The sequence below is a fragment of the Sarcophilus harrisii genome, chromosome 6 (assembly GCF_902635505.1).
Source record: "Sarcophilus harrisii chromosome 6, mSarHar1.11, whole genome shotgun sequence".
Lineage (NCBI taxonomy): Eukaryota > Metazoa > Chordata > Mammalia > Dasyuromorphia > Dasyuridae > Sarcophilus > Sarcophilus harrisii.
In genome coordinates, this window is record NC_045431.1 from 130,553,841 (window position 1) to 130,575,785 (window position 21,945).

Sequence of the window (21,945 nt, forward strand, 5' to 3'; positions counted from 1 at the left end):
TAAAGAAGTGTGCCATACTAGTAGTTCAAATCCTACCTTTGACATTCTGTTAAGCTTAAACTCTTAAGCCTGTTTCCTCCTCAAATGAGGGTATACTAGATGTCCTCTACATTTTTTATGAATAAAAATAATGCAGATAGGGATTCTGAATTTGATCCTTTCTTGAATCTAGGCCTTGCATTTTTTCTCAGTCAGATGAAAAAATCAGCACATTTCAGGCAGAGTCTGGGTCTACAGAGCTTGGCTCTTAGATTCTTAAGCTGCCCTTTCCTGCCCTTCTGGACTCATGAGGAGCCCTAGGGCAGGGCACCATATCCTTTGGTGACTAAGCTGAGATAGTCAGATCCAGAAGTCCTTCACTAATCACTTTGAAAGGGAGGAAAAAGAACATTCCTCTGCCCAAGGATTGAGCAAAAAGGTCAAGAACCAGCCTGAAATAAAATCAAGAGACCAGAGTTGTTAGACCACATGGTTAACCTTTATTAAATGGAAATAGGGCAGCTATACAGGTACGTAGTTTGTTTTCTTAGGAAACATTTTTTTAAATGTTCAGAAAAGCCGCAATTTCTTTAGACTACACATGTAGAGTACGTATTTGTCAAATGAGATACATATATACCCATACACACTGAAGATTGATATGTGTACATATTATATACATACATAACATTGGCACATATTTTATTTGAAAGAATTCCTTTTTCTACTAATGTGTGATTGGAGAAAAAGTTCCCATTTCCATTTCCCTAGCATTGAAATTTTAACACAATATATAATCCAACAATGACTTTTGGAGGAGGAAGGACTAGGCTTGTGGATTTCTCCTCCTCCCCCTGCCCCGAGTTTCTTCCCAGTATTTTATCTTGTCACCCACCACTGGAGGTATAATTCCCAGCTTGGCTTAATTCATTTAACTTAACTCACTTAACTTCTCTGGGCCCCATTTTCCCCATTAGTAAAATGGCTAAGATATTTTCTAATCCTAATACACCATGAAGATAACTTTTCCAACGATGATTTAAAAAAAAAAAACGGTCTAAATTCCTTTATTCAAAGAAATTGACATCATGATGACTACATCTTAAATAGTCAAAGAACTCTTTTTATACTGCGCCATTACCAGAAATAAAAGAAACCCATGAAAATGATAGCCCCATAAAGATTTAGACTAGAATTATTTCCTACATCAAAATCCCCCATCCTCATGCCATTTCTGGGGGAAGAAATTCAAACACAGGGTCATTACTTAGTAAATTTATTAATTTTTTAAAAGTGGACATTATAATTAAATCCAGTCTATACAGTGGTTTCTAAAAGGGCTGGGAGATAATGTGAATAATTATGAAATTCAGAAAAATGGTACCAATTCTCCACTAAGGGCAATATCACAAGACTGTTTTTCTTCTAAAAAAAAAGCTGAATAAAAATCTGAGTTTATGTTTTTCAGCATCTGGTTGGATTGTTTCAAATATGATGCTATGGACGGGGTGAAACCTCATAAGGCAAGTTAAAGCAAGCACATGGTCTTTTAAGAGGCCAGGTACACATTGCCATCTGCTGGAGGAACGGGAACACAGACACAGATACACACATACACACACCTCATTCCCCCATATTGCCGTTCCACAATAGGAGAGGACATGAAGACGGGTCACATTCTTTATACGCATATAATTTTGCAAGAAAATGAAGAGATTCAAAGGCATCACTTGCTTCAAGGCACAAAGCTTATAGAAAATTAGAAAGAGACAAACTAAAAACAATTAGTTCTCGAATGAAGAAATCTGTCGTTACATATTGAGTGCAAAATAATCCTGAGACGGATGACAATCAAACTGCACAAAGACCAGGGCAGGCCGAACAAGGGAACTTCTGACCAAACAGCATTCCCAACGGGTTCTTGAGACGGCCAACTGGTGCCTGCTGACAGACTTTCTCCCACTCAAGAGACGGAGGATCACTTGTATTTGTAAAATCCGCTTCCTGTCTTCCTGCCAAACTTCTTTTCTTCTACCAATTTATCTAGCACTTGGGAGGGTTGGAATAATGGGTTTTTGGAATCCATTTTATGCCATCCTAATGAGAAAAAGAGAGGAAATAAAAGGTCTACCATTAAAAACTGCTGTTGTCATGACTGTATTTATTCCTAGAGTGCTGGTGAATATCTGAGATTAGGAAGACATGACGCTACTCTTGTCTGACCAGTAAGGACACTTCTTTGAGTCAGAAATTCAAATACTAAGGAGGTGGTTACACAAACGCAATGCTGCATCTTAGATTTTTCATATGAAAATATTACCAGACAAAAAAATTCTACCTACAAATCATTTCTATTCACAAACAATAAAAACAAGTATTAAGCAAAAATTAAATAAACAAAAACAAATAAAACAAACAAAAAAGTCAAGCAGACCTTAACCTTCCCTCTAGAATTTTTCTATTCAGAAGATCTTATTTTCTAATCATTTATTGGATTTAAAATTTTGTTTATTGGGTGGGCTGCCTCATATATTTTTACCTCCAATCTATATATTACAAAGAGTATAGATACAAAACATATCTACACTCTTTGGGTTAAGAAGTCCAGCAAGGAAAGTTTAATTAAAGAGTCTCTTACTAAAGGATATAAATTTTTTTTCATCACATATATTCACACATATATTCAAAGAACTGAATACTGACATGTGCCAGGAAACTCCAAATTTAATATCTAGGCTGTCTCTTCTCCTTCGTTCTCTTTCAGCCCCACCTTGTGGAAGTCAGCAGCAGTAATCTATCTAAACAAGACTATGACAGACCATTTTGCTGGGGTCACTAGATTCACTCCATGGAAAGGAAAAATGATGGATAATCAAAGGAACATTTTCTTTTCTCTTGGCATTTACTAATTTCACTCTCAAGCTGAAACATGATTAAAAACAGGAAATGTACTTCAGTAGTACCGGTCACTCCGTTTTTGAAAGTCTGTTGTTATGGAATTTCCTAGGGAAGGGAAAAGGAAATTAGGACTTCTCACCATCCATGATGAATTTTGTGGTATCCAGACCAACATAGTCCAGAAGTTCAAATGGGCCCATGGGGTAACCAGCTCCCATCTTCATGGCTATATCAATATCTTCTTTTGATGCATCCCCTAGAGAAAAAGGTTCATTCTCAATTACTGTCATCTTTCAATGATTTCTACATTTTTCAACCTTAGTTGGGGGAGGAGAGAGGGAAGCATTTATATTGTCTCTTATGCTAGGCACTGTGCTAAACACTTTACTAAATATTATCTCATTTGATCTTCATAAGAACTCTGCAAGGTAGCATCTACTTCATTTTGTATCCTCATTTTGTATCTAAAGAAACTGAGATTAACTCAAGTTAAGTAACTTGGCCATGGTCAGATAGCTAGTATGCATTCATTTGAACTCAGGTTTTTCCAATCCCAAGTCCAGAACCTTGTGCACTCAGTTGCTGAAATTTTATGCCAGAAGTCAGGAGAGCAAACATCACCAAACACCTCCATTATAGAACCTTTTGATAATTATCAGGCAAAAGACACACTATGATACTAAAACTATTCCAAGATTTAATCCTAGATTTGGTGGTATTTGGTTGGTAACTCATCCATTCCACTTGGGGAAAGCAAAAAGTTGTCTCTTTTTTTGAATAAGAATCAGGAAATCATATTTAAGTATATTACAAAGAGGCAATGTGTGTGATATAGTTGATAGCAAGCCTGCTTCAGACTCCGAGTTCACATTTTGCCTTTGGCTATAGAATCTCTCAGGTATTTCCCTACAGTTCTAAGGCTAAAAATGGCATAAGAGGTAACACCTATAATGGTAAAGAAAGTTTCTTCTTCTGAAGAGTCTTTTTTAAATGAAAGTCCCTATAACCCTATCCTAGTAGCATCTGGCAACCTCTCCCAACTCCATGTCATAAATAATAACGAAAATTTTTTCAGAAAAAAACTAAGATATCTAAGATCTCCTATGTTCCAGACACTGATATCAAATGGGTACCCAAACTGCAAGAGACAAATGCTTACTTTGCAGGATCTGCACATATCAAATGGGTACCCAAACTGCAAGAGACAAATGCATACTTTGCAGGATCTGCACAAGTTTCAAATCAGGCAGTATAGTGCAGAGAAGCTAGCATCATGCTAGACCACAGTAAAATTCTGCTGTCATGGAGGGGTACTCTTTCCCTCTCTTCCACGGCTGGGAAATACGGGCCCACCACAAACATCAAAACTGGCACAATGGCACAATAACAACACCAATAGTAAACGTAAGAATGAGTTTCTGGAAGCACGCCAGTCCACCACTCCTGAGGTAAGTAAGGCAAACATGCTGCCTCCTTAATCTGTACACAGCATGCAGTCTGTCTATACCAGCATCATGGGGGTGGTAAAAACAGCAAGAGACGAGACCAAGTCAGCAGCAGTACAGTAAACTGGGAGGCCAAAGACATAAATTCCTAATATTGACTAGAATAATAACTGGCTGTGCAGGCCTTAGGGAAATGAGGGCTTGGTATTAATTCAGAGGTTTTTAACCTGAAGTCCTCAGATTTAAAAAAAATTTTTTGTAATCCTATGTATTTTATTTTATGCATTTAAAAACATTTTAGTAGAGGTCTATTATAAAAATGCCACAGGGATCCATGAAATATTTTTTAAAAGATTAAAAACCTCTCCACTAAAATGCATTCTATCTGAAAGAGAAAAAAGGACGGGAGGAAGAGGAAGAAGAGAAGATGAAGAAGGAACAAACAAATTCTTATGAAATATATTCAGATATAGCCTCTCTAAAAATGTTTTTAAGTGACAGAATATTGTTGTGAGAATAAAGCTATTAGGATCACCCACATGCTTTATTCAAAAATAGAGTATTTTATTAAAAGAAACTGTCTTTCAAGACAGGGCAAATTGCTTCTCACTCACTTTGAGGAGTAATTAGGTATATTTGTTGATGGATAAACAGAAATGTTAGTTTGATCTTAGAGGGAAAGTGAAGCAATTATTTCCAGAAAACAGGGGAAAAAGTTTTGATATTTAAAAAAAGATTTTCATAAAAGCAAACGTGCTTTAATCTCTCAGGAAATGCCAGTTAGAAATGTTTTGTTCCTAAAGTGACATTCTCAGAAGTAGGAAATTGTGAATGGAGTAATTGAAAACAATTATGCTGCTTTTTATCCAGTTGAATTAAAGCATGTTTGCCTTTGAAGCAGACATGATAGTTATCTTCCCAAAACTGGGGGAAGAGAGGACAAGTAGGAGGAAACATTTAAATTTCACTCTGGGTGATTTCCCCCCAAGCTGTCTATTTCTCAGGTAGGTAAACTAAGGATCTTTCCTAATTTTTTTTTTTGATCTACAAGGAGTATTTCAAAAAGCTTTTCAAGTTCCAATGGGCCTTTTCAAAAGATGATAACATAGCCATGATTTATCAGCAAGGGGCAGACAAAGAGTCCTTAAAATCTCACAGAATGTTGAAGTGGAAATACCCTTCAGTTCAACAAACATTTATTACCTACAATATATTGGGCACTATGATAGACACCATGGATACAAAGACAAATTTAGAAAGCAATTTTCCATGAGTTCAACTGGAAGGACACAGAAAAAACATTAGCAACAGGGGATGGAGGGAGATCAGGAAAAACCTCATGTGGAAGGTAAGATCTGAATGAAGTCTGAAAGGAAGCTAAGGATAATGAGAAGCAGCATTTCTGATATTAGAAACTATCTAATGCAAATGTTGAAAAGTGGGAAATGAAAATAATATCTGATATTTATATAAAACAAAATTGCTTAACTTTTTGTGTTATGGACACTTGGCAGTCTGTTGAAGCCCTTTTCAGAATATTTTTAAATATAAAAATAAATACATAAGATTAAAAGGAAATCAGTTTTATTGAAGTAAAGATGCTAGTTTTCTCCCCCATGTCTAAGTTCATGGATCCTTGAAATCTATCTATGGACTATTTGTTAAGAACCCCCAATAATAGAGCTTTTAAAGGAAGTAAAATGCTTTACATATATCATCTCATCTGATTCTCTAAACTTCGTGGGATATGCTGCATCATCATCATCACCACCATGATCACTGTCATCATTATCATAGCACCATTTTTCAGATGAGAAAACTGCAGCTCAGACAGATTAACTGACTAGTATAATTTAGCAAGTATGTGAGGTGAGATGCAGACTCAAGTCTTCCTAACTCCAACTCCTCTACACCACAAGTGATTACTGTATATGGGAAATAGTTTACTGAAATGAAGGGCTTAATAAGAAAAAAAACTGTATACAGTAGATACTAGCAAAAAGATTATAACATATATCCCAAATATTATCTACTATGTGAGAGGGCATTTAACTATACTAGGTGGGATTTATATCAGGAATATTGGGAAAACTACTAGCATAACTGACCATATCAATACAAATAATAATCATATATCAACAGATGCAGAAAAAATTGACCAAATACAGCACTGATTCCTATTTTAAAACACTAGAAAGAATAGGAAGGAATGGAACCTTTCTTAAAATAAACAGTATCTATCTAAAATGAAAAACAAGAATTTTCTGTATTGGGATAAATTTGAAGTTTTTTCAATAAGCTCAGGAGTGAAACAAGGGTGTCCATTATCACCACCGTTACTCAATACTGTAATAAAAATGCAGCAATGAGACAAGAAAAAGAAATTGAAGCAAAAAAATAAACAATTAAGAAGAAAAATCCTTAGAAAAAACTAGAAAATCAACTTTAAAAAAAAATCAACTTGTGGTTCAATCCACAACTTCAACTAAGTTGCAGGATGTATTAAAAATCTCATATAAATTTATAAATATTTCCAACAGGAAGAGACAGAAAGAGAAATTCCACTTTAAACATAGACAATATAAAATACTTGGGAGTTTACCCGCCAACTCAAACCTAGGGAATATAAGAACACAATTACAAAACAAGTTTTACACAAAAAAATCCAAATGATTGGAGAAATATAAATTATTCATGGATGGACCAAGCCAATATGATAAAAATGACAATTCTAAGTTAATTAATTTATTTATTGCCATGTCAATCAAATTACCAATGAGAAATTTTTCCAGAACTAGAAAGAATAGTAGCAAAATTCACCTGGAAGAATAAAATCAAGAATATCAAGGAAATACCAAGGAGAAAAAATATGAGAGAAGGTGATATATATATTTAAAGCAGTAATTACCAAAACCAATCTGGTACCGACTAAGAAATAGGGTGGTGGATCACTGGAACAGATTAGGTACATAATACACAGTATAAAATAACCATAATGTTTGATAAATCCAAAAACCCATGCTCTGGGGGTAAATGACAAACACTGCTGGGAAAATTGAAAAATAGTTTGGCAGAAACTAGGCATCAACTAACATCTCACATCATATTTCGAGGTAAAGTAAAAAAAAGGATGAAAGATTTGAATATAAAGGAAGCTATCATAAGTAAATTAGGGGAGCATGGAAAAATGTACCTGTCAAATCTATTGATAGGGGAAGAGTTTATGATCAAATAAGATCTTGATTGAGGAACTATAGGAAGTAAAATAGATAACTTTAATTCCATTAAATTAAAGAACTTTTGTACAAACAAAAGTAATGCAGGCCAAATAAGAAGGAAAACAGAAAACTAGGAAAAAATTTGCAATAAGTTTTTCTCATAAAGAATATATATTTTGTTCTCAAATATATATTTAAAAAAACTGAGCTAAATTTATAAAAAAATAAGAGCCATTGCCCATATGATAAATGTCAAATGATAGTTTCTGAAAATAAGTAGTTTCCAGAAGAAGTCAAAGGTATCAGTAGTCACATAAAAAATACTCCAAATCACTACTGATTAAGAGAAATGCAAATTAAAACAACTCTACATCACCTCACACCTATAATATTAATAGAAAAGGAAAAATTCTGGGGGGATTTTGGAAAAACTGGAACACTTAATGCACTGCTGATGAAGCTGTGAACTAGTCCTATTCTTCTGGAGAACAATTTGCAACTTATGTTTGAAGGACTATAAAACTGCATATATTCTTTGATCTAGCCCATTACTAGATCTGTATTCTGAAAACATAAAAGAAAAGGAAAAAGGACTTCCATATACAAAAATATTTAAAGCAGAACTTTTTGTGGTGACAAAGATTTGGAAATGTAGGGGACATAGTATAGAAGTATGTAAATAGTATAGTTGTAATGGAATACTCTAGTACTAAAAGATGAGCAGGATGGTTTCAGAAAACCCTGAGAAAACTTATATGAACTGAAGGAAAGAAGAACTGTAAGAACAGATATAAAAGGGAAAGAATAGAGTTTACAAATGAATAGAAAAAATAGATTTTAGCAGAGGGAAGCAGATTGGAGATGGTGTGGTCAACATGAGAAATCTTGGTATTAATCATTTCCAATGGAGCATTAATGAACTGAATCAGCTACGCCCAGAGAAAGAACTCTGGGAAATGACTAAAAACCATTACATTGAATTCCCAATCCCTATATTTATGCCCACCTGCATTTTTTATTTCCTTCACAAGCTAATTGTACAATATTTCAGAGTCTGATTCTTTTTGTACAGCAAAATAACGGTTTGGTCATGTATACTTATTGTGTATCTAATTTATATTTTAATATATTTAACATCTACTGGTCATCCTGCCATCTTGGGGAGGGGGTAGGGGGTAAGAGGTGAAAAATTGGAACAAGAGGTTTGGCAATTGTTAATGCTGTAAAGTTACCCATGCATATAACCTGTAAATAAAAGGCTATTAAATAAAAAAAAAGAGAAATCTTGGTGTTCTGGTTAATAAAGGTGGGATATTTATGAACACACCAAAACCCTATGTGTAGAAAGAAATGTGGAAAATATGGGAATTTAGAAAGTCATCTAATCCAAACCTCTAGTGTCACAGATGGGGAAATTATAGCTCACCAGCGACTCTTCAATGTATATTGTCTCTAGCCTTCCAAAATAATCACTAAGAATGACTCTGGGAATGCAGTCACGCCTATACTTTGGCAATATTAGTTTTTTGCAAAGTAAAGAGTAGAAAATTACCTCTTTCATGCATCCTGATTGCTTCCATAAGATATGGTACAAGGAGACGGTTTACAATAAATCCAGGGCTATCCTGTTTTATAAGGGGAAAGAAAGAAAAAGCATGTCAGATAATCACAATGCTTTGTTAATAAAAAATTTTTAAGTTCTGATAAAATAATATAAAATTTTGGTTAAAATAAAAGATAATCATATTGCCGTTCTGTTGGGGATGGAAGGGCAGATTATCTGGTTTTTCATCTCACTTCCTATAATATGCTGAAAATTTACTTCAAATTCCACATTATTTAAATGATCTACAGACCCTTTGATTAAATACTACATTGATTTTAAAAAAGCCCAAGACCAATTTACAGGTGATAAATCTTGGTCATAGATGATGTGTGGTTTCATGAAGCTAGAAAATAGACTTGGAATATTCTGATTTCTCAACTGGAAAAACTGCTCACAGGGCCAGTTTTCCCTCCCATCTAGGACTCTTTTCATACATCTTGATGCTTATGCCACAATCTACCCCCTCTCTATCATGGGCAAGGCAAGAAAGAGATACCGAATAAAGTGTTTATTAAAGTCTTTTGTTATGAACTGTTCCCACAAAGTGCAAGAAAACCCTTGTAAAATTCTTTCTCAGAATCTAGCCATGCTGACCACATGCAAGACAGTCTTAGAATTTTGGACCACCAAATATCTCTGAATCCATTCTCCAGAAAACTAGAGGTTAGTAAAGAATCCCTGTCTGCCTTTCTCTAGGGGTTGCAAGGGATAAAGAAGGGGAAGGGGAAAGAGAAGGGGGAGTTGGTCAATTTCTCTTAAACTTTCCATAAGGCTGATTTAAGATGTGGGCTTAACACTGATCCTCTGTGAGTTCAGGTTTCCTCAGCTATATCAAAATATTTCAGAGATACTGTTTCTCAGAGCTAAGGACCAACAAGCAGGCTATGCCTTGAGTTTGGTATAACAATAATCATTTATGTCCTGGAATAATTACTCCCTGGCAAAATATAGCTCCCCTTAGTCACAATCCCTGTTCCTTGCCATTGACAGGTATTACACTCTTGTTCTCATCACGTAAATCTGGTTCTGTGCCTTACAAGATGACCATGACCCCTAAGATTTGAGACAGTGATTTTCCACTGGACTCAAAAAAGATTTGTATTGTCTCAAAAAATGCTAACCATGAGTACTATCTCAAGATCTGAGAATGACTGTGTTGTGGGCTAAGGTACACAAGTACCTTATGTACACAAGTGGTCCCAGCCATAGCAGCATTAAGTCCTCCTTCTTTAGGGGAAAAGGGAGGAGAGACATTCACTTGCAAATGTTTCTTCACTCTTAAGTTAAACTTCTGTTTTTTTCCTAATGCTCCTGTTTCTAGCCTGCTGTGTTTCAGTTCCAGCTACCAATAGGTTAGAGGCTATTTCTGGTCCAGCTGACAACTACAAAATGAGGCTAATATTTACATTATCTACTTCACAAGGTTGCTATAAGGAAAACACACTCACATTTTAAAGTACTGTATAAACATAAAGGGTCTTTTTTTCTTTTCTTTGGAGGGGATTTTGATGGTTTTCTATGATTTGTTCTTTGACCCACTCATTCTTTAGGATTAGATTATTTAGCTTTTATTCTTTGCTTCCACATTAAAATTAAAATGTAATTTTAATTGCATTATGATCTGAAAAGAAAGCATTTAACATTTCCACTTTTTTGCATGTGGTTGTGAAATTTTTGTGCTCTGATCAGGAAAGGGAAGGGGAAAAAAAAGAATAAAAGGAAATATAAAAGAAAGAAAACGTAAAAGGAAGAGTGAAGGAAAGGAAAAAGAAAGAACAGAAAGGAAAAAAGGGAAGAAAATAGAAAAACTGAAGGGAAGGAGAGGAAAAATAAAAGGAAAAGAGGGAAAGAAAAGGGGAAAGAGAAAAAGGGAAGAGGAAAGTGTAGTGGAAGGAGAACGGGAGTATTTTTCTAATCATATTGGCAACTAATAGATCTCTTTTCCAATCCAGAAAATGGCAAATACTCCAAAGGAAGAGAGCTAAACCCCCAAAATTCCAGATTAAAGTCTATCCACTCTCCAAACTACCCCCAGCTTACCTTGCAAGATACTGGATTCTTTCCCAAAGCTTTGCTAAAGTCCATAAGAGATTCAAATGTTTTCTGGCTGGTCATTGGTGTCTTGACGACCTGATAATGCAAAGCATAAGATGGTAACTGCCTGAAAGCTGCCCAAATAGACATATTAATGAGGAAATGATCAATATTAGTGGTCCACAAAACCCTATAAAAACGAAGGCAAAACTAGTCTATATTGCTCATACCCTAAGTTCTCCAAGGAGAAGCATAATAGCATAAACCTAGCATAAAGTAATGAAGTGTAGAAAGAGCCACAGATTTTAGGATAAGAGAATTTGTGTTCAAATCCCACCTGCTAATTATCACCAGTAAGACCTTAACTCACCTAACCTCTTGGATTTGATTTCCCCATCTGTAAAATAAAGAATTCTTATTTGCAATTAAGACCCACTCCTCTTCAGTGTGACATTTTAGACCAGTTCCTCTTTTTTTCATACCCTTCCACCTTTCTTCTCCCTTGGCTTCCATGATATTTCACTCTAATGAGTTTCTACTTAGCTCTCTAATAAATCCTTCCTCATCTCCTTTTCTTCCTAATATCCCCCCTTCCTCCTTAAATAATAGTGCTCTCTCTTCCACCCACTAAAGATTCTATCTTTGGCCAATGTTCTCTTCTCTATATTTTCTCTTTCTTGGTGAGCTCTACTCCTAAAGTGTCAACAAACACCTTTAGGATCAAGACTTGTGAATCTCCATCCCTACCTTCAACTTTGTCCAAAGTTCCAACCCTGTATCTACAAATGCCTGCTCTGGCTGTAGGGAGCTTCAAAACTCAACAAGTACACAGAATTCACCTTTTTCCACAAAATACCCTCCCTTCCTCCTATATTCTTCCTCCACCTCCTATATTCTTTATGCTTAATGCAATCAGAAATTTAAGTGACTTGTCCAAAGTCACATATCTAATAAACAGCAAAGCTGAAAATTGGAATCCAGATTTGTATCTAAATAAGAACTCTTCACTTTAGTCCACAATATCTCTCACCAACTATCCTAATCACTCTTTTCCCACACAAATTCCAGCTGAATTTCCAAAAACTATTGATCCTAAATCCTGAGAGTATCTGCTATATTTTGTTACTTCCTTTTCAATCTTATTATCTAGTCCAGGTTTTTCTTTTTTCTCACTTAAACTGCAGTCTACAATCTTCTGGATTTCAGTTCATTATCACTACTCTAATCCCTATTATACCTTTATTAAAAACAATAATAACAATAACAAAACTTCACCTTCAATGGCTTCCTATGCTCTAGCTAACAAATGGACTAGCTAACAAAAATCTAAAGCCCTGAATCCTGGTTTTCAAATTTCTGTGCAATCTGGCTCTATTCCAACTTTCCATACTCTCTACTGTTTCATATAGTCTATTGGCAAGTCAAAGCAACTCTTCAAGCCTCAGTTTCTCTACCTATAAAATGGGTATAATAGTGCTTGGCACATCTTTTCCTCAGAGGGCTGTTGTATGATTTAATGAGTTAATGTTTGTAAAGGGCTTTGAGATCCCTGGATGAAAGGTGCTATATAAATGTAGAGTATTATTATAAATCATGTTGTAATGTGATCATGGATTAGTTAAAAGCATGGGGTGTGGTAATATGAGTAAAAAAAAAAAGAGTAAAGTACTACCTGGAGGAAGACTGAAAAGAGGGAAGGGGAATTCAGAATTAAAAGTCCATGTTAGAGACAGCAAATTTTGGAAAGAAATCTAAAAAGACTATATTCTAAAAAAACCCAAACAAACAAACAAAAAAACCCCGAAAAACAAATCCTTATCTCAGTCATATCTCATTAAAGAAATGGTTAGGACATTAGCTGGTAGGTGATAACAGATTTGGAATTTATGGAATAATCTTCTCACCCAATTTTTGTTCAAAGACTCAAGAGAGAAGAAATTGATCTGAGGGAGGAAGGTTAAGACTGGAACATAGTGTTTTGTAAATAATCATTCTAGTTTTAGTTGTAAAGGAAAGTTTGGCATAGAAGAAAGGTAAAGAACAGTTCCTCTCATAAAAGAAAAAGAAAATGGCTTTTGAAATGGTCTTCTTAATTTCTATGTTCAGTAGCTAAGGGGAGCTATGTAAAAATGATAACTAAAGTTTGAAACAAGTTTATGTAAATATTAATATGAAATTAATCACTGAAATAACTTGGAGGAAAGAGTTTCTAAACATTTTCAGGATGTCAACTTCAGCCACACAGCTAAACAGGCATTATCTTACTAATGAAAAAAAAAATGAACATTATCGTTGACATTGACATTAACTAAGTTTGGACTGATAATTTATCTATTATACACACGCACACAAACACCTAAATACATGTTTAACATTTTCTCCAATAAAAAATAGAATCAATGGTTCAACATATCAGGAAATGCTCAAGTGTATTTTCAGGAAGAATAATTGTTGAGGCAACTAGGTGTCATAGCAGATAGAGCATCAGACCCACAGTATAGAGGAGCTAAATTTAAATCCAGCCTCAACACCTGACACTTATTGCCTCTGTCCCTGGGAAATCACTTAAGCCTGACTGCCTCATAAAAAATAAAAAATGATTATTTCACAAAATCATAGAATGTGGAACCAGAAAAGGTGATAAAAGCTCAGGAGTTTTTAACCTTTCATATGTCATGGTCCCCTTTAGGCATCAGATAACCCTTTCTTGGAAAAAAAAAGTTTTAAAATAAATGAACTAAAATATATAAGATTTCCAATAAAACCAAATGCATTCAAAAAAATCAGAATGTGAAGGAGTATATGAAGATTTAGTAAAATTGTGAAATTAGAAACAGAGATTCAGGGCAGATTGAACATGAGAAAAGAACAGTGATAATTTAACAAAAACAAAAATCAAAATAAAACCCAACCCCACACACCAATGTTCTTTCTCAGGAAAAGCCTTGTCACAAGTCTCCAGGGCTTTTCTTGGCTTCCATCATTCTGAAAATGGGATGCCTTCCCCCACACTTCGCATGGCAATAACTCCTCATCCATGGAATAAATACTATTTTAATAGCTACTACTCTTTAGACACTGTTATTAGTCCTTGTAAAAGACAAGTTGCTACATTTTTTAGGTGCAAATGGTCTATTGTGAAAGCAACTCCCTTTAAAACAGAGTCTCTAAGCAAATGAACAGAAGCAACACAACAAATGATTAGACATCATTGTAGACATCCCTCCCCGGCCATTTGTTCTCAAACATCTCTGGCCTAGGGTGAGAAAGTTTAAAGCCACAACAGCTATTTTTAATAGTGCTGTTCACAATTATATGAGATCACAGAAAGGATCTTACAGGTCATGAAGTCCAAATCCATCATTGTACAAATGGGAAAACTTAGTTCCAGAGTTTATGTGATTTGTCACACAAATAGTGAGCAGGGCCAAGACTGGAACTTGGGTCCAGTTCACATCTTTTTTGGATTTTTTCATTGGATCATCCATTGGATAATTACATTAATGTGAATTTTTCACACTACAAAAAATCCAAATAAATTCACACAAAGAGTGGTGGGGATGGGGAGTACAAGTTGGTTAACTTCTAAACCAGCCTTGTTCAGTAAGATGTGTTGATCTGAAGGGAACTGATATGTTAAGTAACCCCCCTGGAATATCAGCAAACAAGGGGATTTTTTTTTGTTTACATTTAGTTTTTTTCCTCAATTACATATCAATTAACATTTTTAACATTTAAAAAAAAATTTTGAGTTCCATATTATCTCCCTCCTCTTCCTTTCCCCCTCCTTGAGAAGGCAAGCAATTTGATACAAAATATTTCCATGTTCGCTACAATGTAAAAGAAAACACAAACCAAAAAAAACTTTCTTTGGAGGTGATTTATACTTTCCATCATAAGTCCTTCAGAATCACTGATTTGATGAGAATAGCTAAATCACAATGGTCTCCTGGTTCTGCTTACTTCATTTTGCATCAGTTCACATAAATCTTTCCAGGATTTTCTGAAAGTTCTGCTCATCATTTCTTATAGTACAGTAGTATTTCATCACAATTATATTCAGCCATTTCAAGTGATAGGTAATCCTCAATTGTTGCTATGAAGAGCAGCTATAAATATTTTTGTACATATGAGTCCTTTTATTTTTTATCTGATATCTTTGGGATACAGAACTAAGTATGGTTGGCCAAAAAGCACACTGAGTTTTATATTCCTTTGGGCATAACCCCAAATTTCTCCCTAGAATAACTTGAAACAGTTCGTTAATGTCCCTATTTTTCCACATTCCTTCTAAGATTTGTCATTTTCCCTTTCTGCCATATCAACCATTCAAATAGATAGAAGGTGATATCTCAGAATTCTTTTAATTTGCATTTCTCTAATCAAGAATGATTTGGAGCATTTTTTTCTATCCTTTAACCACTTATTAACCAGGAAATGACTGCATTCATATCAGTTTGACTCAGTACTCTTTATAATTGAGAAATATTGGCCTTTATTAGAGAAACTTGCTATAAAAACTTTCTCCCAGATTCCTATTTATTGGATAAACTGGTTTTACTTACATAAAAACTTTTAAATGTGATATCTATTTTACATACCATAATGTTCTTTATATTGCTTGGTCATGAACTCTTCAAGAGGACTATTTTTCCTAACTGTCTTCTTCAAACTTTAGGTTAGACTATTCCTACACTACTCACAATCTTATAAACAAACATGGTAGCCAATAGTTGACCAGAAGCAAAATCTCCATTTCTGATGTAAGCATAGGATTCAAGAATTAAGGCCTATGGTTCTTTCCCTCCTTCATTCTCTGTCTTATCTATATCTTTCCTTATTCCTCTCTTCTTCCCACTTTTTCCTCTCCCTCTTTTGAAGATAGGTTTTTCAAGAAATGGAAACATCACATCTGAACACAAGCAATTAACCAACACGAGTCAAGAGTAACAACCAAGCAAACATATATACTTATATGTGTTTATATACAAATACAAACCTCTACCAGCTTCATCATGGGCACAGGATTGAAGAAATGGAGCCCCCCAAATCGGTCTTGCCTGGTGGTAGAATTAGCTAAGTCTGTAATTTGCAAAGAGGAAGTATTGCTGGTAAAGATCGTGTGTCTGCAGAGACAAAAAAGCACAGGATATCCAAGTTATTTTTACATCAACAGCAATGACTAAAACTTAGGTCTTAAGTATACCACACCAGGTAGCTACTGACTCTAGGTATCAGCTAATCTGTACCTTTTGGGAAAAGAGGAAGAAAAAAAACATCGTATCCCCCAGAAAAATCATATGATCTTAAATTTGGATTTAAATTAATTCAATCTATGATTTAAAGGAAAGTTTGTCCCCTTATCTCTTTTTCATTTCCTAATTCATATGGAATAAAAGGTAAAAATTTTCTTGTTCTGTGTAAAGTTTAACAAAATAAAATTATAAGGATAAATGAATAGTAATGAAAAAAAGAAAAAAACAGTAAAGCCTTTTAAAAATGCTACATATTAAAAAAAAGAAAAACCTAGAAATTATCAACTAGCATTTATTATTCTGTGTTCCAGAAACCATCCTAAGAGCTGAGAATACAAAGAAATATAAAAATAGTCTGTGATCTCAGCACAAAAACAATTATATACAAACAAGGTAAGCTGAAAATTAATCAACAGAAGTAATGTTCTAGAATTTAGGATTAGCAGGAGATGCAGAAGTAGAATTTAGGGTAAAACTTAAAAGGAAACTAGGAAGCAGAAAGAAAGAGAGGAGAATACTGGGCAGGGGAGACAAGCAGTGAAAATTCACAAGAACATTAAAGCACCAGATCATGAAAAACAGGTAAAAATAAAGGTATAAAACAACTAGAAAGATAGGAGGAACTTGAAAAGTTCATTTAACTAATTAAAACCACTTAGATTCAAAACATCAGAGTCAACATGATAAGGATGTTTGGATCTAACCCCATCTAAACCCCTTATTTTATAGACAAGAAACTGAAGCCTAGGGAGTTACACAACAGTGTAATAGTACCAATGACAGAGCTAAGATTCAGACATCCCCACTGCCAAATCCAGTATCCTTTGGGCTATACATTCAACCTAGAAATTTAATATTTTCATTTTACAAAAGGATTTCTCAGCTATAAAATGACAGTGAGCTTTCCCTAATGTCTTCATTGTTGCTAAGTGGTTTCAGTCCTGCCCAAATATTCATGATCCCACTTGAAGTTTTCTTAGCAAAAGTACTGCAGTAATCTGACATTTCCTTCTCCAGCTCATTTTATAGATGAGGAAATTGAGGTAAACAATATTAAGGGACTTTCCCATAGTCACACAGCTACTGTCTGAAGCCACAACTACCCTCAGCTACTCTCAGGTCTTCCTGACTGTAGGGCCAGTACTCTATCGGTGCCACCCAGCTGCCCCATATCTTCATAGGACTACTTAAAGAGTCTCACCATTAGAAATTAAGACTTTTGTGGCTACAGAAGTCTGATAAAGACAGTCTTATCCCTATATTTAAAACAAACTACTATCTAGGAAACTCTGAAGACAAACATTAAACCAAAGTCTTTTTGTGCCCTTTTTTTCTCCAAATAATTTTTGAATATAAATTATCTCACTTGTTGCAATATATTTCAGAAAAAAATTCCAATTAAATTTTGGGGGAAAGACAGAATAAGATTGTAGCTCAGGATGCACCATTCACATTAATTCTCCTCTTCCACCCAAGATTAATACAAAATGTAACAGTTGATGGCTAATTTTACTAATAGAAAAATGAAAAAAACTTCCTTAAAGAAATTCAAATATAATTGCTTATTCCTACTGTGCCACCTGGTGGAAAACTAGACAATGAGCAGCCTAAAAGAGACAAGTTTGAATACTTCATGAACCCAGGTCATAATTAGTACATGGTCACTGGAAGGAATATAAGAATGATAGGCTTGGCCTCTGCTTAAGGAAGCAACCATGATTTGTCTGAAATATAAGAGGAAAAACAACCCATTCTACTGGCATAAAATCATTCAGTCACTAAAAGAACAATGGGCTAAAAAAAAAATACAATGATGAAGCATATAACTTACTTATACCATAATTTCAAATAAGCTGAAGGTAGATTCTCTCGAACAAGCTCAAATAGCAGAGTTATTCTCAATTTAAAAGCAAGGAAATTTTATTTTGATTTTGGTGAATTGATTTATGTTAGATGATAAGTCATTTAGTTTAGTGACTTTCAATATAACTTCCAATGTCCCAGACAATTCCTATGGATCTACTTATTAAGTCCTAGGGAGGCAAGAGTCTGTACGGTGAAGGGAGGTACCATATAAAGAAAATTAACATTTTTATGCCAGGTTATATTTTAAAGATTTACAAAGTGTTTTCTTCACATCAACCCTGAGTGATAGAAGGGTGATAGTTGTTATATTATCTTTGTTTTAAAAATGAGAAAACCAAGATTCAGAAATAATAATTGTAATTAATATAAATAAGCATAATAAATAATATAAATAATAATATTCACTTTAAGGTTTGCAAAGTAATTTACAAATACCACTTCATTTTATTATTAAACCCATGAGGGTTAGATATTAGTATCCCCATTTTACAGATGAGGAAACTGAGGCTAAAATTAAGTGACTTCCAGGATCATACATCTAACTGTTTAAAGACAAATTTGAATTCAGGTCTTCCCAACTATAGGATCAAAGCTCTATTTACTGTACTACCTGGCTGATTAAATAATTTGCTCAGTATCCACAGATAAAGACTGACTAAGCTGGGTATCACAAAGATCTCTCTCCTGGTTTCATCAACTCTCTGGCCTTAGTCTATATCTTCTGGCCACCAGCTTCCTTACCCTGAAACTGCCTCTATGCTGAAGCTGTTCTCAGGACTGGCCAGTCTCGACCACTGTTTCAGGAAGGGTCCAAGCATGTATATTCCTTCTTTACTTTTGTCACATGGAGCCTTGCCTCTTTGAGGCTCTCCTCTTCTACCTGGTTCTGCCTCAAGTGCAAGCTCCTCCTTATGTGGTTGTCTTCCCCCATGTATGCTCTATAAAGGCTCTCTTATATCTTGCACTTGCAACCCCAAAGCTTATCACAGTTTCCTGCATAATCAGTGCTTATTCAGGCTTATAAGTCCAGCATATTCTTTCACCATGCTGTTGTTCAGTTTTATCCATTGAATTTTCTTGGCAAAGATGCTGGATTGGTGAGCCATTTCTTTCTCCAATGTGTTTTCATTTTACAAATGAGGAACTGAGGCAAATAGAGGTTAAATGACTTGCTCAAGATCACACAGCTAATAAATGTCTGGGGCCTGATGCTCTATCCATTGTGCCACCTAGCTGCCCACTATGCTCCATTTTTGTGCTAAGAATTTTTACTGTGCTAAACATTTTTATACAAATTATCTTATTTGATCCTTGCAACAATCCTCCAAGATAGGTGCTATCTCCATTTTATTTATAGCTGAGAAATCTAGGGACGACTTTTTAAAGGAAAAATGACTTAACTCTTCTCACACAATATTATATCTGAAGTCAGATTTAAACTCTACACCCTGCTAGCAGCTTAGTGCCGCCAAAATCTCTTCCAATGTTTTGCATGACTGCACATGTATAACCTATGTCAAATTGCTTACCAACCTAGGAATTGGGAAGGGAAAAAAGAAAGGGAAAGAATTTGGAAGTCAAAATTAAAAAAACAAAACAAAAATGTGTTTAATTTATTTTTACATGTGATTGGGAAAAAACAAAATTTTATTTGGAAGGAAATATAACTATGTTTCTTTGGATCATCTTAAAAAAATAAAATAAAAAGTTAAGTCTCCTTTAGCACTGATATCTCAAGTTACTGCCACCTTAGGAACTGATGATGTTTGTCAAAACTCACAAACTTTAATGTTAATGCTGAAAATGAGCTCAAGAATCAATCATAAAAAAGCCTAGATTTGGATAGTTTAATTTCTTCATTTTACTGATGAGTCAATAAGGCCCAGAAAATTTAAATGATTCGCCCTAGATCCCTTACTACATGTAGTAAATGATTCTAGGTCTGACTCTTGCTCCAGTGCCAGTCACCCCTATTGATAAGGAACCCATGTTTCAGCAACATGATTTAGTTCTATCATCAGATCATCTCATTGAAGCATAAGGATAGGGCTCTAAGAATAGTTTTACACTTCGTTCTGTTGAGAGTAGGGCTTCTCTAATCATCTTTTCCATCTGTCTTTCCATCTAAATTTGATTTCCTTAGTTTTTGCTTTCTGAAAGCTATTTGAGAGAAACTTTATTTTGTTCACAGTTTCATCCTGCCTCATTCCAGTAAGTGTTCCTAGCCAGGAAAAGTTTTGTTCCTATATATTCTCTGAACTACATAAGGCCAAATAGTAGGTTACTCAAAAACAAATCATATTTAGATATGGCCTCAAGGTCAAAGACCAAGATCTTGGTCTCAAGGCCCAGAAAGCCATCCATAAAGAAGGTAAAGAAAAAGAAAACATAATTGACTAGGATAAGTAACACAACAGTTATTTTTGTGAACTAGTAACATACCCAAATAGCACACTCGTGATTATCCATACCATCAACAACTATCTATGTACTGTAAATTTTATATGATCATAGTCTTCAATTGCCTTAAAGTCTGTGGCTTTCATAGCAAAGCTGCTACTCATAAAATAAAATAATTTTAGAATCACAGAGCTGCAAGGGAACACTTAGAGATCTTCTAGCCCAGTCCCTCTCATTTTGCAGATAAGAGAACTAAAACTGACACTCAGAAATGAAATGCGAGATTACTCAGAAGGATGAAGTAAGAAATATTTTCAATTTGTAAGGGTAATAAAACATTCTAACACTAACTCTACTGGAAGAGACATTACTGCTGATGATGACTTTCTGGCCCAATGTGCTAAAGACGTGTTGATTTTCCTCCTGCTAACATAGGCCTTATTTTCATCTGAAAGATGAACAGAGCTAAACTTTCCATCATGTTCATTATGTAGCTGATCCAAGACAATCAGGGGATAGATACTCATCACTGAATTCCTGTGTGAGGAATCCTCCTCAATCCTCCGCAATCAGTGAAGGATAGCACAATTCATAGGTCACACAAGGATAGTACATGTCAGAGATAGGACTGGAACTGAGGTCTGTCTGGTTTTGAGACCAGACCTCTATCCTCTACAGCCCAGATTCTTAAATTGTGATTCATGATCCCATATGAGGTCTTGTAACTAAATGTGGGGAATTGTAATATTCTTCTCTAAAACAATGTTCTCTGGGAGCAGGTTTCTTGGGAGGCTTCTGGGAGCAGCCTTCATTTCAGTTCAGTGTAATCACCCCAAATGCAGCCAGGAGTTAAAAGTCCAAATCCTTTATTGTCTCCTTCACTTGGGGTTCAGCTAGTTTTTCTGAAGGCCTTCTGTAGTCTTGGTTGTGAGAGCTTAAGCTGCCTTCTCTGGCTTGTGAATCTTCTCAACTGAATCCTGGCTGAGGCTCCGAGAGCTTCTAATGGGCTTGTCCTTTCTGGCACTGAGACCTTCTTCTTATATGTCCCACACTGAGTATATACAAATCATTATATCACTAGGAAACCATTATTTGTTGTAGGATTAAATCAATGCTAAACTAAATTTAACCACTGTCTCCTCAATTCCACTTAGTACCTTGTTTCAAGTTCTGGCCCATAACATCTCCTTGAGGGATAAGATCAATCATACTGAACCATGCTAAATTAGAAATTATTATCTCTA

General features: G+C 35.0%; 1 protein-coding gene across 1 annotated transcript in view; it reads right to left on the reverse strand.

Moving 5' to 3' along the window:
• Positions 1 to 455: 455 nt before the first annotated feature.
• Positions 456 to 21,945, reverse strand: part of HADH (hydroxyacyl-CoA dehydrogenase) — a 43,131-nt gene continuing 21,641 nt past the window's right edge. The window contains exons 4-8 of the mRNA XM_003772914.4: positions 16,180 to 16,306; positions 11,187 to 11,276; positions 9,093 to 9,165; positions 3,017 to 3,133; positions 456 to 2,076 (exon numbers count right to left, since the gene is read on the reverse strand). Coding sequence (XP_003772962.1) covers positions 1,958 to 2,076; positions 3,017 to 3,133; positions 9,093 to 9,165; positions 11,187 to 11,276; positions 16,180 to 16,306 — 526 coding nt within the window. The 3' untranslated portion in view covers positions 456 to 1,957. The remainder of the gene's footprint in view (positions 2,077 to 3,016; positions 3,134 to 9,092; positions 9,166 to 11,186; positions 11,277 to 16,179; positions 16,307 to 21,945) is intronic.